General features: G+C 35.5%; 1 protein-coding gene and 1 long non-coding RNA gene across 8 annotated transcripts in view; one reads left to right on the forward strand and one right to left on the reverse strand.

Annotated features, from left to right (window-relative positions):
• ITPRID2 (ITPR interacting domain containing 2) overlaps positions 1 to 17,212 on the reverse strand; it is a 38,687-nt gene that overhangs the window by 15,419 nt on the left and 6,056 nt on the right. For all 7 annotated transcript variants that reach the window (XM_067741326.1, XM_067741323.1, XM_067741324.1 and 4 more), the window contains 7 exons: positions 16,065 to 16,104; positions 15,881 to 15,979; positions 14,437 to 14,645; positions 12,850 to 13,550; positions 7,120 to 7,192; positions 3,392 to 3,480; positions 841 to 2,049 (listed from right to left, as the gene is read on the reverse strand). In XM_067741326.1, the coding sequence (XP_067597427.1) occupies positions 841 to 2,049; positions 3,392 to 3,480; positions 7,120 to 7,192; positions 12,850 to 13,550; positions 14,437 to 14,645; positions 15,881 to 15,979; positions 16,065 to 16,104 (2,420 nt within the window). The remainder of the gene's footprint in view (positions 1 to 840; positions 2,050 to 3,391; positions 3,481 to 7,119; positions 7,193 to 12,849; positions 13,551 to 14,436; positions 14,646 to 15,880; positions 15,980 to 16,064; positions 16,105 to 17,212) is intronic.
• Positions 1,763 to 6,434, forward strand: LOC137226451 (uncharacterized). The gene is made up of 2 exons (XR_010944355.1): positions 1,763 to 1,906; positions 6,082 to 6,434. It is a non-coding gene; the product is annotated as an uncharacterized lncRNA (long non-coding RNA).

Here is a 17,212-nt window from a genome sequence, read left to right on the forward strand (position 1 = left end):
GCCCATGCACTACGACGAAGAGTAGCCCCCTCTTGCCGCAACTAGAGAAAGCCCGCACGCAGCAATGAAGACCCAACGCAGCCAAAAATAAATAAATGAATAAATTAATTAATTTAAAAAATAAAGGAAACATGAGAGGCAAACCAAGAGACAATTTACTTCTTTTCAAAGCTTATTTTGGAAATTATTTCCAGCCCACTAACAAATCTGAGAGCAATGACTTTAAAAGTGACAAGACACATAGACCGTTTTTATTCAAATTCACACTTTACCTGATTTTTTCTCTTCTGGGGTGGTCCCAGCCTTTTAACTCAGTGGAAGCAGACTAATTCTGTGCCAGGCGACCAGCATCAGGAGTCAGCAGATGAAGGGAAAGCTTAGTCAGAGAGCAACGAGTGGAACCAGGAGAACATACGGCGACACAGAAGCCAAGGGGAGGAAAACTTAGAAAGAAGAGGTGGTGAACACTGTCAGATGGAAAAGAAAAGGACAGACGGTACTTGAGAGGGAAGTTCTTTTAATAACAGAGACAACTTGACTAAGACAACGACAGTGCAGGAGAGGCTAAAGAAGGGAGGAGACCTAACGAGCAAAATCTCTTCTCTAGAAAGGAGGGAGATTGTGAGCAGAGAAATTCACCTTGTTCAGAATTAGTTACAGCTGTTCCCTTGAGCTAGGAGGGAAGACGCTGGGAGGGGGCAGGTACAGATAAGCTGAGGCATGCAGGAAAATGAGGCTGAGGTAGCTCAGGCCTGATGGGTCCCAGCTTCCCTGAAAATTAAGAGGTACTCAGACCAATAAAAGAAAAAAAAGGTAAGAAGGATAAACTTTTTCTCATACCTGTGAAAGATTCTGCAGTGAGCTTCTAATATCATGCAACACTCTTCGCAACTGCATTTCGATGGCAGAAGGAGGGTTCACAGAGCACACTCGGTGAGGGTAGGCAGCATGTCTATGTGAGTAAGGACACCCGAGAGGGGAAGTGAAGGCACTACAGGTGGTGCCTGATATGTTGGGAATGCTGTGAGTGCTCAGAGTTCTCATGTGCTCACACAGGGGCCCTTCCTGCCACTCGGAGGGGACAGAGTGAAGGGAGCAGGTGGACTGAGATACAGGTGCCGGAGCATACAGCGAACAGGCCGGAGTCCTTTGCTGATGGCACTCCTCCAACCGGTTCACCTCACTCTGGGCGGCGGCTTCTTTCTTCACAAATGATGGAGAGATGAAAATGGTGGACTTAACTAAAGACTGACCATCATGCTCAATCACCTCTCTTTCTAATTTCTGTTCCTCTTCTGGTGTGTACTTGTAAGTGAAGGAAGGTGGACTGCATCTGGTCTCTTTTCCAGGGGATAACCGAACATTGACAGAGGATACAACCCTTACTGGGCTCAGCAAGGTGGTTGGTAAAGACTGAGACCTTCTTAGAGGATAGCCAGCTTTTGCAAACAAGTACCTCTGTTTTAACAGATCTTTTGACTTTATCAAGCTACGCCCCACTCTTTGATTAGACAGAGTGCAAACCTTCATTTGCGCTCTTTGCAAAGCTGTATTAACTCTGTCCACAGAAGAGGGAGGCCCAGTTGTATTTTCAGCACCCTTCTCATTGCATTTAGCTTCAATAGAAGCCAATGATTTAAGAATATGGTGGGTGGTATACTGGGCAAATTCACATTCACTGCTTTTATCCACATCACTTTCAGCACTTGCTTCCCTCAGTAGTTCCACTGGCTGTGCTGGAGACACAACCTCTTTCCTTTCAGTAATTTCAGTAACGTGATCCCCTGCACTACAGGTGGACTGTTGATGTCCTGTATTCTCAACAGTCTCGCACTGGGGGAAATCCTGGCCATCTGACCGTTTGTCAGCAATTGTTGCTGCCTTCTCTCTTCCCATCTGAGGACAGGTAAGAGACTCCTCTTCTGATTCATTAAAATAAGGCTGGTCTTGTGCTGTTGGTGTGACAAGGTCTTCACCAAATGATGTGACTGTTGTCTCACTGTCACAACTATCAGCACTACTCCCCATGGCTTGCAAGGACTCGTGAACCTGTGAAAAGAAAACAGGTAGAAGGATGGAGAATTCAAATAAGTAGTAGCATTAACAAAATACCAAACTGATACGATGCTTCTATACTTTTGGGGTCTCCCACCTTGGTTTTGGCTCTGGTGCTGTTCTAAACTGCTTTCAGTGCCCCTGATCAACAACCCCTCCACTTTCTCACAAAGATTATTCCAGATCTTTACTATTTTCCTTAAATCCCTTTTCAATACCCACTCCTTTTCTTCTAACATATGACACTGACACAAAGAAAATGGACAGACATTTCTTAACTTCTTTCCCAACACCTACAAATTTCCCCATACCTTTCCTCATCATTCCCTCCTCTCCATTAAGAAAACTGTATCTCTTTTCAAAGCTAATCCCTCCAACCTGTACTTCTGATCACATCCTCTCCAGGGCTAGGGTATTTCTCCAGTTTCATCCCAGATTTTTCTGCATCAAGCTCTCTTTCTCTTAGAGCCCTTTCCCTTAGTCATTACTGTATGAAAAAGACAAAAAGACCTATAACTCTTAAGCTATCATTCTTATTTGAAAAAACAGTTAACATTCATATCTTCTCTTCATCACTGATCTACTCTCCGTTCATGCTTTTGCATCATTTAATACACCAGAACTATTTGCTCAACTACTCAATTTCAGAATAAACAAATTCTCACCTTTTCACTCCACTGGCCATAGCTTTCCTTTTAAAAGTTTCTCCTCCATCTCCCAATTTTTATGCCTGCTGGATTATTCTGAGTTTCCTTAGAAACTTACTCCTTAAATGCTATGTTTCTAAAGGGCTTTTTTAGGTTCTCTTTTTCTCTTATTCCAATTTTCTTTAAAATTTCCTTACAGATGTTTAAAACACTTTTCATGTACATTCTGTGTACTGCACACATAAACTATAAGCTCGATGGGGATAAAGATGTGGCTATTTTCTGGGTTATCTAACACACTATAGCATAACAGTCAGATAATATTCAGCAAGCTATGGATCCACAGTTTTAGTTATTAAATAATTATTGTAAAATACTGAAACACAATGACGGGAAAAAAATTTTTTAAATAATAGACAGAATAGGTTAAGGATTAAAATACTCTGTTTACTGGTGGTGCAAAAATAAAGGAGAAGCTTTTGTTGTTGTTTCTCAGAGAGAAATGAAGAATTAGTGAAACCTAAAATTTGCAGTCAAATGCTCAGATAACATCTGCATCCTAGAATTTTAGTCTTATCGTCATTTGAAAAATAAAGATTACACAGATGGTCTTGAAATATACAGCCAGTGAAAAACCACCTAAATATACAGAAGTTAATCACAGTGCCTACTACAATAGGAAATTTTACCTGAAGATGATTAAGGGAGAGGCAGTCTGTCGAATCTTCAGCAAAACCACTGCTATCAGAGTGCTGACTTGCAGTACGTAATAGTTGATCTACCAAAAGAAATTTAGTTATACAAAACTGCTAAATAAGACTTCAATGAGTACAGTATTACAGATATATGATTCCCAAAAGATATATGATACACAACAGTGATTCTTTCTTAGAAAAGTATACATCACTTATGCAAAATTGTGGCTTCAAAGCATAGGAAGTAACTTGAATTCAAACAAAACTGAATCAGATCAGAAATCCTCAGTGTTCAGTTGCTAATTAAGCTCTAATTATAATGTATTTTTTGGTAAATCCAATTAATGTCTTATCCTTGGAGGACAAGAGCCTGAAATGAAAAATGGCTCTAATAAAAATAAAGTCCCAAAGTAAACCATTTTCATTATGTAAATATGTGAAGACACGTAGTAGGTGAAATCAGAAGTTTAAATGTAGTGTGTAAAAACTTCTATTACCTTCACTAATAAGAAAATAAAAATACAATTAAGGCCAACAAATTAAATAAGTTGTACACAAGAGTACTTACATGTCTCTGATGTTTCAAATGATGCAAACATTTGTAAGTTATGAAAGTTATTTCTTAACAACTGAATGAAACTCAATCACATAGGTTCAACTAGTAGGTAATATTGTTAATTTTACAATAAACTTGCTTATTTTTTGGCCTCAAAACTCTAATTCCTGGTTAGTATAACCTAGAAAATTTTTTTTTTAAGTAACTAAAATGACCAACTGAACACAGCTGGCCTGATCACATGCCCAACCACACTACAAGTACCACAGTGGGGGAGACTTTACAGCTATTACATTTACTGAGGGAGACACTTCATGAGATAGTCAAGTTCCACAGAACTTAAAAAGCAACAGGCTAAATAAAGTGTGTTTACCAAGTCCACATTCATTTAAGACTTGAATGATAGAAAGTACTTAATAATATGTTTCAATAAAATCCAAAATTAATTACAGGTTGCCTGACTTTGAAAAATATTATAATAACCTTAGGTTCAATCTGGAGCAACATGAAACAGAATAATTTTTTTCCCATTAAAAATTTAAAATAATTCTGTAATGTTGTTTTGAAATTAACAAAACTGCATAATGAAATATATGGAATTGATCCATATCCTTGATAAATCTAGGTAAATTGTAATAATTGTGAAAGTGAATTGGAATAAGCTGTTACCATAGGTACTGATTATGCATTTTATTATTTGAGAAGATGATTAACATGTCATAGGAGTCATCACCATAATTATGTGTTTGCATGTCTTTTTTTAAAAAAAACTAGATTGTCAGCGTTCTGAAGACAGGAACATTATTTATTCTTCTTTGTATCCCAAGTACCTAGACCAAGCCAACAATAAAAAATGTTTGCTGAATGAATCAATGATAACTATCTCCTTAAAGCAACAACAGAATTAAACAGTTTCTTAAAGGATTTAGAAGTGAAACTGCCCCATCTGCTTGGGCAAAGGGCAGTTGCAAAAGAGCCCAGGAAGCCCTGACCAGCTCCGTTCAGGTTCTCTCTGCTAAGATCTGTTTTATCCGTAGCATACTACAGCCTGTGCCGAGTGCACCTCTCCACGGTTAGTCCTGCCTGAATTCACACACATCAGGTCGAGGATAGACTGCTCAGGCTTCAGAGCAGGTGTGAGGCAGTGGAAAAGAACAAGGAAGCCTGGGTTCAAGTTTCGGCTTTATCATCATAAGCAATAACTTCTCTCCTCCAAAAAAGTGGGATAATCATTCTACCTCACAGGGTTACTTCAGAAACTAAGTAGAACATAAGTGAAACTGTTTTGTAAACTATAAATCACAACTGAGGTTCTTTAGTCAGATGTTTCAGTTTCACAAAAAACACAGTTCACCAAAGAAAAAGGTACAATTAAAAAGAAATAGACCTCTGTCCTAACTGAAGAGATAAGACATTATTTCTAATTAAAAACTAGGAAGTTAGAGCAAACATTAAAGTGAGAACAAAACAGATGTGGAAATTCTATTTATCCAGTATTGCAGAGAAACGTAAACAGGACACCCATATACTCTGCTAGACTAAAGAGAATATTGAATGTCTTCAGTAATTAGAAAAATGTTGGACTGCTCTTAATATACCTACTGAATGTTAGCTTGTGACATAAGTTGAGTCACTAAACCTCTCTTCTTCAGTATGTAAATCCCAGGACTGGATTTGAGATTAAGATCACTGTAACTTCAAAAGTTCTATTACTAAAGTGTGAAGTATTTTTATACATGCACTGTATGCATTTTTACTAACTTTGTGAAATGAATATATTATACCAGTGATTCTAAGTCTGCCACTATGATTAATTTAAGATATTTGCATATCACATTATCAAAATTCGATAGGCTACTTTCAAAAAATGACTAAAACACTGTACTGTTCTCACTCCCTCTCTCTCATGCACACGCACAAAACCATTTTACTGTTACTTTATAAAGATGTGATTCAAAAAAAATGTTACCATTTTTACTTATGCCACCAGAAATAAGTGCTCCTACATAGATAAGAGGAAGAAACCCAGATGTGAATAAAAACCACATTCCATCTTTCCCACCACAGGAAGCTTACTCTTCAAAGATCTTAAAGTAATTATGCTGTTTTTATCCTCTTTTTTACACAGGGCAAGCTGCTTTTTCCAATGCATCCCTTGTCTACCTATCTAAAGCAAAGATTCCTGGATGGCTGTGAACTCTGCCTATGGCTCAGGAACACATACATAAATTTATGGACTCACAAAGGGAAGAAAATTAAGCAGGAAAGTTCATTTTGTGTCTGACCAGAACTGTGATGACCTAGTGAGAGTGGAGCTCTTGTTTCTCAGTATCATACTGCAATAAAAGAAAAATTATATGCAAATTGTCTCATATGAAGTCACTTCAGAGATCAGAAGAGAACAAACATGTAATTTCCTATTCTAGGAACATACATATGAATCTTTGCTTAAAAAAAAAAGGGTGGTTCAGCATGTGTAAAGTTTTAAAAATAAACACTCCTACCTTCAGTGGTCATTTTAACTTCCTCTCTCCTTTTCTCTAAATCTCAAAAGCTTTGTGACTTTAAAGATGATCAGACATGTTTTTCTGTTGTAAGTTAAAAGTGAAAGAAATGGATTCAAAGGTTCTTTGGTCAATAATAATTCAAGAGAAGAACAATGTCTGAGCCACTGACCTTTGATTTACAGTTTGAATTTAACTAGCTTTACCTACTGCTGAGAGACTGACTGGTGTTTTCTGCCAGAGGCACATTCATTTATTACACCTAGGAGTCGCATTTAAATAATAAAAACCCAGAGGTGGATAATACAAGTGTACATTTCAATCCCAACCATGTAAAAAGTAGGCCTGACTCTGTTGCTCTATCACTTCCCATCTAGCCCTTGTGTAGAACTGAAAAAATATTTAGAATACACAGAATTGTGTAAGGAGGTCATTACAAGATAAGCAAACTAAAATTACTTTATGAGCACAAAAGTCTTCAGGAAGATAAAAAAAATTCTATAACCAAACCATAATGAAGCAGGCACAGCTGTGTTCCTAATCTTCTTTTTACACTTACAGGTACTACAAACACTGATAGATTAAAAAAAAATACCTTTTCCAAATCCCCCAAAGATGCTTTGGTAATGTGCTCGGGAACTACTAAGTACTGGTTTACTTACCTCTTTTTGACTTGTTAAGACCTAGCTGGTAAGTGGTTGGAACATGAGGAGCTTCTCCCTCTGTACTTTGAACCTAAAGAAGAGTTTTAAGTAGTTAAAACTTAAGAATCTATGGCAAAGAAGAACACCTCTTAATAGTCATTTACTAAACAACCAACCTAAGAAGGTACCAATGCTTTATATATTTAAAAAGTGCATCCTATCTCAAAATCACTATAATGTCCCACATCTCAATTTTATGATCTATTTTTCAGTTAACAACAAGATTGCAAGCTTATAGCTAGCAACGAAAAATAACTACATGTGTAAACTACTTCATTAAAAAAAGTTACCATTAAATGAAAAACAGATCCAAAATTAAAAGTTCTTCTCTAAATGTTAAACTTCAAAGTGTAAGGTCAATCCCAGGAGAAATACTGATACACTCACTGCAGCACACTGGCACACACTTGAAGCAATTACAAGTCTTGTATCTTGAAAAATGGCAATCATGCTCCCACTGCAAAATCTTATAAAAGTCCACAAATTTTCAGGTATCAAAAACCACTCATATGGAAGACTGCTTTGTCCTGACACAAATGTTCTTTTAAGACATAACTTGGGAGTTGTAGGTAGAAAAGCAGGTTTCATTATAGGACTAAAATGTTGAAAGATCTTAGCCATAAATCCTCCCTGAAAATTATGCTCAAAAAGATACCAAACCCACAGAAGTTGTCCTTTTATGCTGTCTTTTTTTTCCTACCTAAACAACTATATAATTTAGGAATTTCCAGATTCTTTACTCATCACACTCACTCCCCAAATACTCTATCTATCCTAACATAACTAACCCTATACTAAGTAAATATTTGCGGGGGTATGCTACTAACGCCCCACTCTTTACCCTATAATGATTAGTACTTAAAATAATAAATAACATCCTAGTAAAGTGGGCAAACTAGCCAAACATTTGGGCTTTCAGCCTTGAACAAGCTGGAGAGCAAATAGCAAACAGGTTTTAGATTGAACCCTCGCAGTTTTGAGCTATGACTCCATTCTAGAGTAAGAAAGATTCCATAGGAGTAAAAGTGGAATAGCCAACATGAGAAGAAACTTCAAAGGTTAAAGATATTACCCAATTTAGAAATTGCTCTGATTTGTGATATCTTTGTTCTACATAGTTGAACATGAATCCAAGTTTATGTATCTTTTGAAAACTGAACGCGTACTGGTCATTTAAAACCATCACCTATAAATCATATATAAAATGGTTTCTACTATCTTTGTTTTTATTGAAAAATCATATTCTTCAAAGCAGCAGACATAAGTTCAAGAGAAAAACTATTGTTTTGTGTGCAAAGAAACAAAATGCATTTTCTCTTTGTAGTCAACAGGAGGTCTATTATTAGCCTCTATTCAGGACTAGCCTACTTCAAAGAGTTTTCTGTAAACCAAATATCAAACAGACCAAAAAAAGTATAACAGAAATCTAAATGTCTCTTTAATTTTATTCTAGGAATCTCAGCTTAAGCAAAAGATTATGATCTCTCATTTTTAAATGCAGAATTATCACATATTCTATTCTTTAGATTTATAAAATTAGTCACAAGGTAACATGACTTTAATGAATATGTATCCTCAGTATATTATCCTTCAAGATGCTGCTACTCCATGGACAATAAAAAAACAAAAAACACTCCCTGTCTCCCTCTACTACAAACTCCATAATTAACTGAAAGAAAAGAAGAACAGGACCCTTAAAAATGAGCTGACAGGATCATATTTTACTAATAAAGTTACTAAAGTTAGGATCCTTCCTCCTACTTACTCAGCAAAATCATCAATCACTTGCTGAAGACAGAAATAGACTTGCTAGTGTTAATGGTTGAATTTCATAGCTTATTAGGTTTCATTATTGGCTACAGTTGTGCAGAGGAAAGCCGTCAAATTCAAGATGGGGTGCACCACAGAAAATTATAATGCAAACACAGAACTTAGATTTATGTGGCAGGATTTTTCCTATTCCATGGTTTCAAATCCTCAGTGGAATTCCGGTCATTTGCTACAAGTTGGTCTTTTATTAAATTAACTATAGCTAAATATTGATAACCGAATTGAGTGACGGATAATGGGTGTTCATTATACTATTTTCTCTAAACGCTGGGTGAGTTTGAAACTTTTCATAATAAAAATTACAAAAAAAACCCCCAAAACAACCCAGTAAACCAAAATGATAAAATCACTTGGTCTCAGTGTTTTGGGATTTAAAGCTGTAGGACAACAGCTTTAAAATAATTCACACATTTGAGTTACTACATTTTAAAAATATTTTAATCAAACAAAGATTGTATCTTTTTGAATCAATGTCCTGCTACCACGCAGATACCTAGTTTGATTTTTCAACATCTGTCACATTTATCTTGACTAAGACATATCTTCTAGGCACAATACTATTGTACTATGTTTTATAGAGCAGTAACACCGTAGAATGTTCTAACTCAAATCACCCTTCCTCTAAGGTTTAAAGAGACCTATACAGCAGAAATCCAAAACTGGAACTTCAAAAATTACAATTCTGTCTAATTTTTAATGATACCTCAAAAAAATTCAAAGGAAAGCATTATTTTTCCAAAAAGGGGCAGGGGGCTGGGCATGGGATGACGTGAGTTCTTGTCCTATGTCTGACCCTATCAACCAGCCGGACCATACTAAGCTTTACGGTGTACTCAAAAGGAGCAGGTTTGTACAAAGACTCAAATTCACGTCTCATTCTGAAAGGCCAACAGAACAACTTAACTACCTGTCAGGTATTTGACTGATTTGGGATTACTTTAACTCAGGCCAGTAAATAGAATAAAAAGAATCCTGAAACTTAATGGCTAAAACTAAGTAATAAGGTATATTAGTTAAATCAACAATCAGTGTGAAGACAGGATTAGAAACATTTACTAAAACTTCAGTAGCTTAAAAAATTGTATATGCTGCCAATAATATCTTTATTTAAATGTTTATTTATAGAGTAAGAGACACAGGACAACCTATCTACAGAAACACACAGATAAAAGTTCTCCTTCCTCTAGCGTTTAAGCATGAGAAAATTTTCCTTTACGCCTAAAAGATGAACAATTGTTTACTGAGTAAAATCATTCTGGTTTAACTGTGAATCATTCATGCTACTAATTTATGGCTCTAGAGAGTTACCATGATGTATTTATTCAAAATAAATCATTTCAAGAAGAACACAAGAATTATCCAAGCAAGTCACTAAGAATCAGAAAACTCAAGAGTGGGGTTTTACAACTTTTAGATACACCAAAACAGTCTGCAAGATATTTTTTATATGGCAAACTGACTTTTAATTGAAAATAGTGTCTGGCCTTTTTTGCTTATCATAAGAGATAGTCACTTTCACTCTCCAAGGCCTAGGTCAGTCTTGTCATCTATTTAACTCTTTCTACATTTAAATAGTTCTCTCTGCTCCTGGTGACTGTCAGATCTTACCTTCTGCTTCAGAGGGACTAGGCAGCTTCATGCGCAGAGCCGCATCTGCAACATTTTCTCCTACCTAGTCACCCAAAGCAGTGGGCATTCAGTTAATCTGTTTAAAAACTGGCTTACTGACAGCGTGTGCGTGCTCTAGCTTATATTTATTTGCTATTTTTACAAAAGGAAGAAAGTTCCCAATAGGAATCAAACCTCAAGGGAAAGGAGTGCAAAAGAAAAATAGTAATGACCTACTTTGAATGGGATCTAAAAGTCTGCTTTAATAAGATTGTTCTCTTCATTTGTCAGTATGATTCAACAAGCTTGGGAGAAGAGGAAATTAAAGAAACACATTATTTCCTTTCTTTATCCATTGTTCTACAAGCTTTCTTTAAAGTTCCCAAAGGGATTAAAAACACAATTCTAGGAGGTTTTTATCCATATTTGAAATATGTCTGAAAAATAAGGATTATCCTTAAAATTCCCTGTTATTTACAATGTAGCTATGGTTGACCATATATTTTTTTGAAAACAAAAATCTTCCATTATCCTTAAGCCACCAATGCCTATAATTTTGTACTTCAAAAAAATATTCACTTCAATGTTGTTACTTTCTTCACTAACTGCTTTTGCCAGCAGAGGGAGCGAAAAAGAAAAACCAAAACACCAGCCTATTATTAAATGTTCACTTGCTGCCAAAGTACATCTGTCTAGCACTTTATAAATGTTGTAAAGAACTTTCGTGTATGGCATCAGTAATTTAAAAAACAAAAACACAACTCTGGCTTAGAATTCAGGAATTCTAGAAATTAAAAAGCAAAATACGAGTGTCTCCTCATCTGAGTCACCAAATCAGGTCTGCAAGTATCTAACAAGTATCTGCACTCTATCCAATTGTCAGAAGAGGGGCCCTAAAGGAAGGCAAGAGGTTACACTTCAATTATGAATGCTAGGACAAGTTTAGACCAAAACAAAGCCAAAAAAAGAATCGAACAGTGAAATGGAACAAAACGGTTCTAATTAAAGTTGTCATTTTCTGAACTCATTATAATGAGAAATAAAGAAGCTTACAAAAAATGTAAAATATTTCAAAGGGCTGCTCTTGCTCCCTTTTTATTTCACTTTTTAGTCAGAATTAAAGTATTAAGAGGTGCATTCAAAGACCACAAAAAAAGCTGTATCAGCAATTGAAATTTTGCAATAAATGAAAAATCTTAACTGATGTGAGAGAGACACACTCACCTAAGAGGACATTTTATGGGCAGAATCAATTATCCTGTTTCCTAGTTCCCTAAAACAATGGCAAGTGATTCTAAAACAGCTGTGAGCTATTACTAAAACTATTCTGTAATAAATTTTAAAAAGGAAAATTGCACATTGTATAATTTATAGCCACAAATCGTTAGCAGTACATATGTGCCTGTTTCCTCATATGTAAAATAAGACCAGCACTGCTGGCCTCACACACTGAAGAGAGAAAAGTACTTCAAGGGCCTAGTACAGTGACTGCCACAAGGTAGGTGCTTGATAATGTTCAGTTTCCTGCCCCAAGGTATACAGCTCCAATGCATAAGTTATCCTCTGACTATTCAAAAGCAGTTTTAGGTGAACCTCATCAAAACAAATATTTTTACCTTGTCCAATTTGAAATTTATGTAAAATAGTAAGAATATCACTAGGTTAAAAAAAAAAGTAGCCAAACGCTGGTCTTCTGGGGTTGCAGAAATCCTTTCAGTGGCCTTTCAAACCTTCTTCCTCAAGATTCCCTATCCTCCCCTTCAGGAAATGTCTTCACGTTCATGTTCCCAGACCTACCCTCAAAGCCTTCTTCACACCTAACCTTCCACTGAGATACATTAAGAAAAGCTTGCCCAAAGGCACACAGCAATTCAGTGGCCCAAACAGAACTCAAACCTGTTTGATTTCAAAGACTGTATTTTTAACTATTATGCAATATTGATCTGAGTTTGGATATATTCTCTCAAGGCTTTCTCAGAGAATCAAAATCTTAAATTGAGAGAGAAAAGGGGTTAAAGTTCAAGTATGAGCAATGGATTACAGAAGATCTAGAGGGGCCATTATCTTGACATCACATAGTCCTGGGACTTCTTGGTTTGTGAAACATAAAACAAAAAACCTGGAAAGTCAAAATCAGGATGACTTTTTTCTAGTACAAATCTATTCACCACTTTTCATTTTAAAAACATTTTTTGGCACTTTTTTCCCTAACTCACTGTTTAAAACAGTTCTCAGTAATTTTTTACCTACCTCTTCCATTTCAAAGGAGTCCTTCTGCTGTGCCATTATACTTCTTATGGATGGGATCGTCAACGGTGTACACGGCTCTTTTTCAGGTGTGGACAAAGGGACATTTTTCAGCTCCCTGCTATTTTCCAGCTCACTGTGGCTGGACATGTTGAAATCGCTATCTAAATGAGTTTTTATAATACCAGCTTCCTCACCTAGTTTATTCTCATGACTTTGAGTTTCTTTACTTTGTCCACTTTCAGCTTCTTGGTTAAAATTACTGTTTGCTTCATCAGAAAGTCTATCAATGTCAGCATTCTCCATAACAGCTGCTGAACTACCTGATACTTCTTCTTTAACTGTAGCCAACATAGAAGATGAATCTTTCTTCTTCACAATTTTTTGAGACTTTTGATCACTTTTATTGCCAATTTCTTCCATCACTGAAAGATTTAGAGTCTTTCCTTTGTCAACTGCTGGGGAAAGGGTACTACCTTCTCCTTTCTCTGTTTTATCTACACATAAATTTAGTTTTGATAGTGTTTTCATTAAACGATTTGCAGTGTTACTTCGGGTTAAAGGTGGAGGCGAGTCTGTCTCCTTGTTAGAGGTCACCGAGGACAGACTCCCAATTCTCTGCAGGGGAGTCCCAGAGACTTGGGAATATAAAGAAGAAAATGCATTGGCCACAGTAGTAAGCACTTCAATTTGACGAAAACGGCCTATAAAAGGAAAAAAACAATAATTATATATATTTATATTTATATGTGTATATACACACATATACACACACATATATTACTTAAACCATCACTACTGTTCAGAATTTCAATAACTGAACTACTTAAATCACAAAGATTATGAAACCAGATTTTTTTCCTATCTATCATTTAAAACTTCTCTACATTTACTGTGGAGAGGGAGAAAGATTTTTCACTCTTAAGCACTAGAATTTACATTTTAAAAAATCAAAAGGAAGGACAAAGCATAATGACAACACTGAATAAAACAGAAAGGACTAGCTATTGATCTATAGTTGTGACCCTGTTTTTAGGTCTTGAACTCTTCCAAATGTGAAGTATATGTAAGTATATATTTTATACCTAATGGGAGGGAGGTTGGATTTATAGATCTCTTAAAGCTAATCCAAGGACCACCTAGGGATCCCATTTTGGGGATTTCTGGTCAGCAGAGAAAAATAAGCAAGATTTAACTTGAAAAATCATCAAATTAGCCTTGCCATTGTAGATTTACATGAAAGCATCTGAAATTGACTGACTTCAACTAATAGTAACAAGGCCCCTCCTCTACTTCTTTCCTTTTGGAACAAAAGCAATTTGGCGATAAGTATAAGGGTCTACAAGTTACATTCTACGGATGTAACACTTAAGTATGTGGAGAATGGGGTGGGGGGGTGGGGGAATAGGTAAATTAACTTCTATAAATAGAATAATAAAAATTTATAATATGCAAAACAGCTGTTGTGTTAACCTCAATAATTAAATTGCCACTGCTATTTCTAGAAATTAATAAGGCTTTAAAAACAAGACCATCTTGCTGTAGATGCCATAATTTTAAAAATAATATGCTAACATTTAAAAACCTTACTTGTTAAAGCATAATTTGGATTTTCTACTTCCATCCGCTGCATTTGCGCACTCAAAAATACTTTAATATCTATTCCTCTGGCAAATGATGATGAATTAAAAAATCTGGAAGGAATTTTAGAAGCAATATCTGGTTCATCTCGTCCAAATCCAAGATTATAAAGGATTTCTTCAGGATCTTCCTCATAAAGTTCCAACAATTCTGAAACACTAAAAAGAAAAAAAAAAAAAAAGAAACAGCAAGATGTAAGTTTATAATAGTACATATCACAATATAAATGAATTCATATTCCTGCTTTCCTGTGAAAAAGTCTTCTACAGCTTCTGCTGTTTAATCCATTATTTATTTCAGCATCTTTATACATTGGGTACCAAATGCAATAAATAACCCTTAAAAAGGGTCCATTCTCTCAAGCTGTTAGTTTTGGGAAAAAGAGCTAAGCCCTAAGAACATCCTCAGTAAGAAGCTCTGATTCCTCACCTTATTTTTTTTGTCATTTTAAAGAGATTTCCAGTAAAGCAGCTAAACAATCTGAGGACAGATAAGGGAGAATAAGGAGTAAACAGATTAGGAAAAAATGAAAAGGGAAAATGCACTAGGAAGTTGGTACAACTTTGGTACCAAGGGACATTCTGCAGAGCTTGAGTTTTTCTGCTCTTTGGCTGTCCTAGAAGAGGCAATATAGGTAACAACTGATCTCAGAAAAGTGAAGGAGGAGCTTACTTTCAACTTCTCTCTAACCACTTGCACTCAGGAAGTAGGAGGAGTAAAGTAATGAGAGTATGGGTTACACAAAGGTAAATTCTTGCTCTAATTCTATTGTGAATTGAACATTTATTAACCCTTATCTCTCATACCAGTGATAATCCAAGCTGAGACTCACCAGGGAAAATAGGAATGTTAGAAATAGAACTTGAGCAGAAGGAAATTTCAATTTGTTTCAGAGAAAATGTTCAAATTCCAAAACAATAATTTGGATAATAGTTTAAACTGGTTCATTATGCACACGTGTTTGCTTATTTTAATATATAGTTTAAAGATCTTTGGTTTTATATGAAGATAAATCTACACTTAAATATCAAGCTTTAAATTATAAAGGTTTATTCTGATTTTTATATCAGAGTAACTCAAGACCCTAGCAGAATGGAGAATTTGGGAAGTAGAAATTATTCCACTATGGATTTCCTCTTTCAAGCTGTTGATAGGACTCAAAATACTCATTAATGGATTCCAGCAGCATTTTTAACATATCTGTTAATTTTTATTTAATCTTAATTAAAAAAAAAAAAAGAAGACGCTTCTCTTCTCTCAGTTATGTTGACCCACAAAACACTGTGGATTCCTTTTGACTTCATACTACCAAGCCAAATCCAAGGCTGAAAAGGGTTAAGAGTAGGTCATCTACAACACAATGCAGTTGCAGTATAAATCCAGAATAAGTTACCTTGAGACTGTTCCACTACTTTTCCCGGATCCAGTGGAATTCATACTTCTCCCCTTCTGATGAAACTGTAGTCTTCTCTCTTTGGCCAAGATATTATTGCTATAAACAAAATTAGATTATATAAAACTTTATTTCCATAACTGTTCTTCATTTTTAGAAAGGAAAAAAACAAACAGCTACGTACCAGTTTTCAATTTGAGCATCAGTTTCATGGAGGTGGTTGGCTAAAGGTAAAAAGAATATATGCAAAGCACAACTGTTAGTAGGACAATAACTACTATGATACAATCAACAAGAAAGCAAATTAACCACATTATTATAGCTAAATGCCTAATATGCCAGACTCTTGTCCTGGTTCATTAAATCTGCACCATTAAAGGTAATATACAGATAGATAAGAACAGACTCAGCAGCTTTTGGAGGGTGTTTTAGGTTTTGTTTGTTAGCAATGTAAAACTACCTCCACTGAACGTTTAATATAAAAAGATATATAAATAACCAATTAAATTTAACAGTTTGAAATAAGTAGTAAGAAGATACGTGGTATATGTACTTCTAATTACTAAATTTAAAAACTGTTAATAAAGAATACCTCAAAAGCAAAAACATGATTTAGCATTACTTAAGTGTGGCAATATCTATTCCTAACGTGGTTTTTTTAAGGCTGATAATTCACTCCAGTTACAACCAATTTTTCATGCACCTACTTTGAAAATTCCTACTCATTTCACATAAGTTTTCTTTTAAAAGTTGCCTTTCAAGTTTATCCTAGACTTACAAGTTCTAAACAAATAAATGTTGTTAAGTTTACAGTGGGTTAAATTTACTGCATTTAAATTTTATAGACAAACATAAAGAATGAAATTAATTAAAAACATCTTTTTCAGCACAACAGACTTTTTTCTTTTTTCATTTCTGATCTGCAGAGTCATGGCAATTTCTTATCAACCAGAAAGGTTGATGAATGAATGAAATGAAAATAATGAATGAATGAAAATAATCTTGAAACAATTTTCAGTAAAACAACATAATAGCTCCACTCTTCTCTGAGACTTCCTTTTTGGGTCTGGCTTCCAATAAAATCATTCACTATGGATGAACAGGCAGAGCACGGAGGATTTTTAGGGCAGTGAAAATACGCTATATGATAGCATAATGATGGATACGTGTCATTACACATTTGTCTAAACCCATAGAATGTATAAGACCAAGAGTAAACCCTAGCATACACTATGGACTTTGGGTAACTATGATGCCTTATCCTAGTTTCATCAATTGTAACAAATGTACTATTCTGGTGAGGGATGTTGACAATGGGGGAGGCTGTGCACG

This window comes from Pseudorca crassidens, chromosome 6 (genome assembly GCF_039906515.1).
Source record: "Pseudorca crassidens isolate mPseCra1 chromosome 6, mPseCra1.hap1, whole genome shotgun sequence".
NCBI lineage: Eukaryota > Metazoa > Chordata > Mammalia > Artiodactyla > Delphinidae > Pseudorca > Pseudorca crassidens.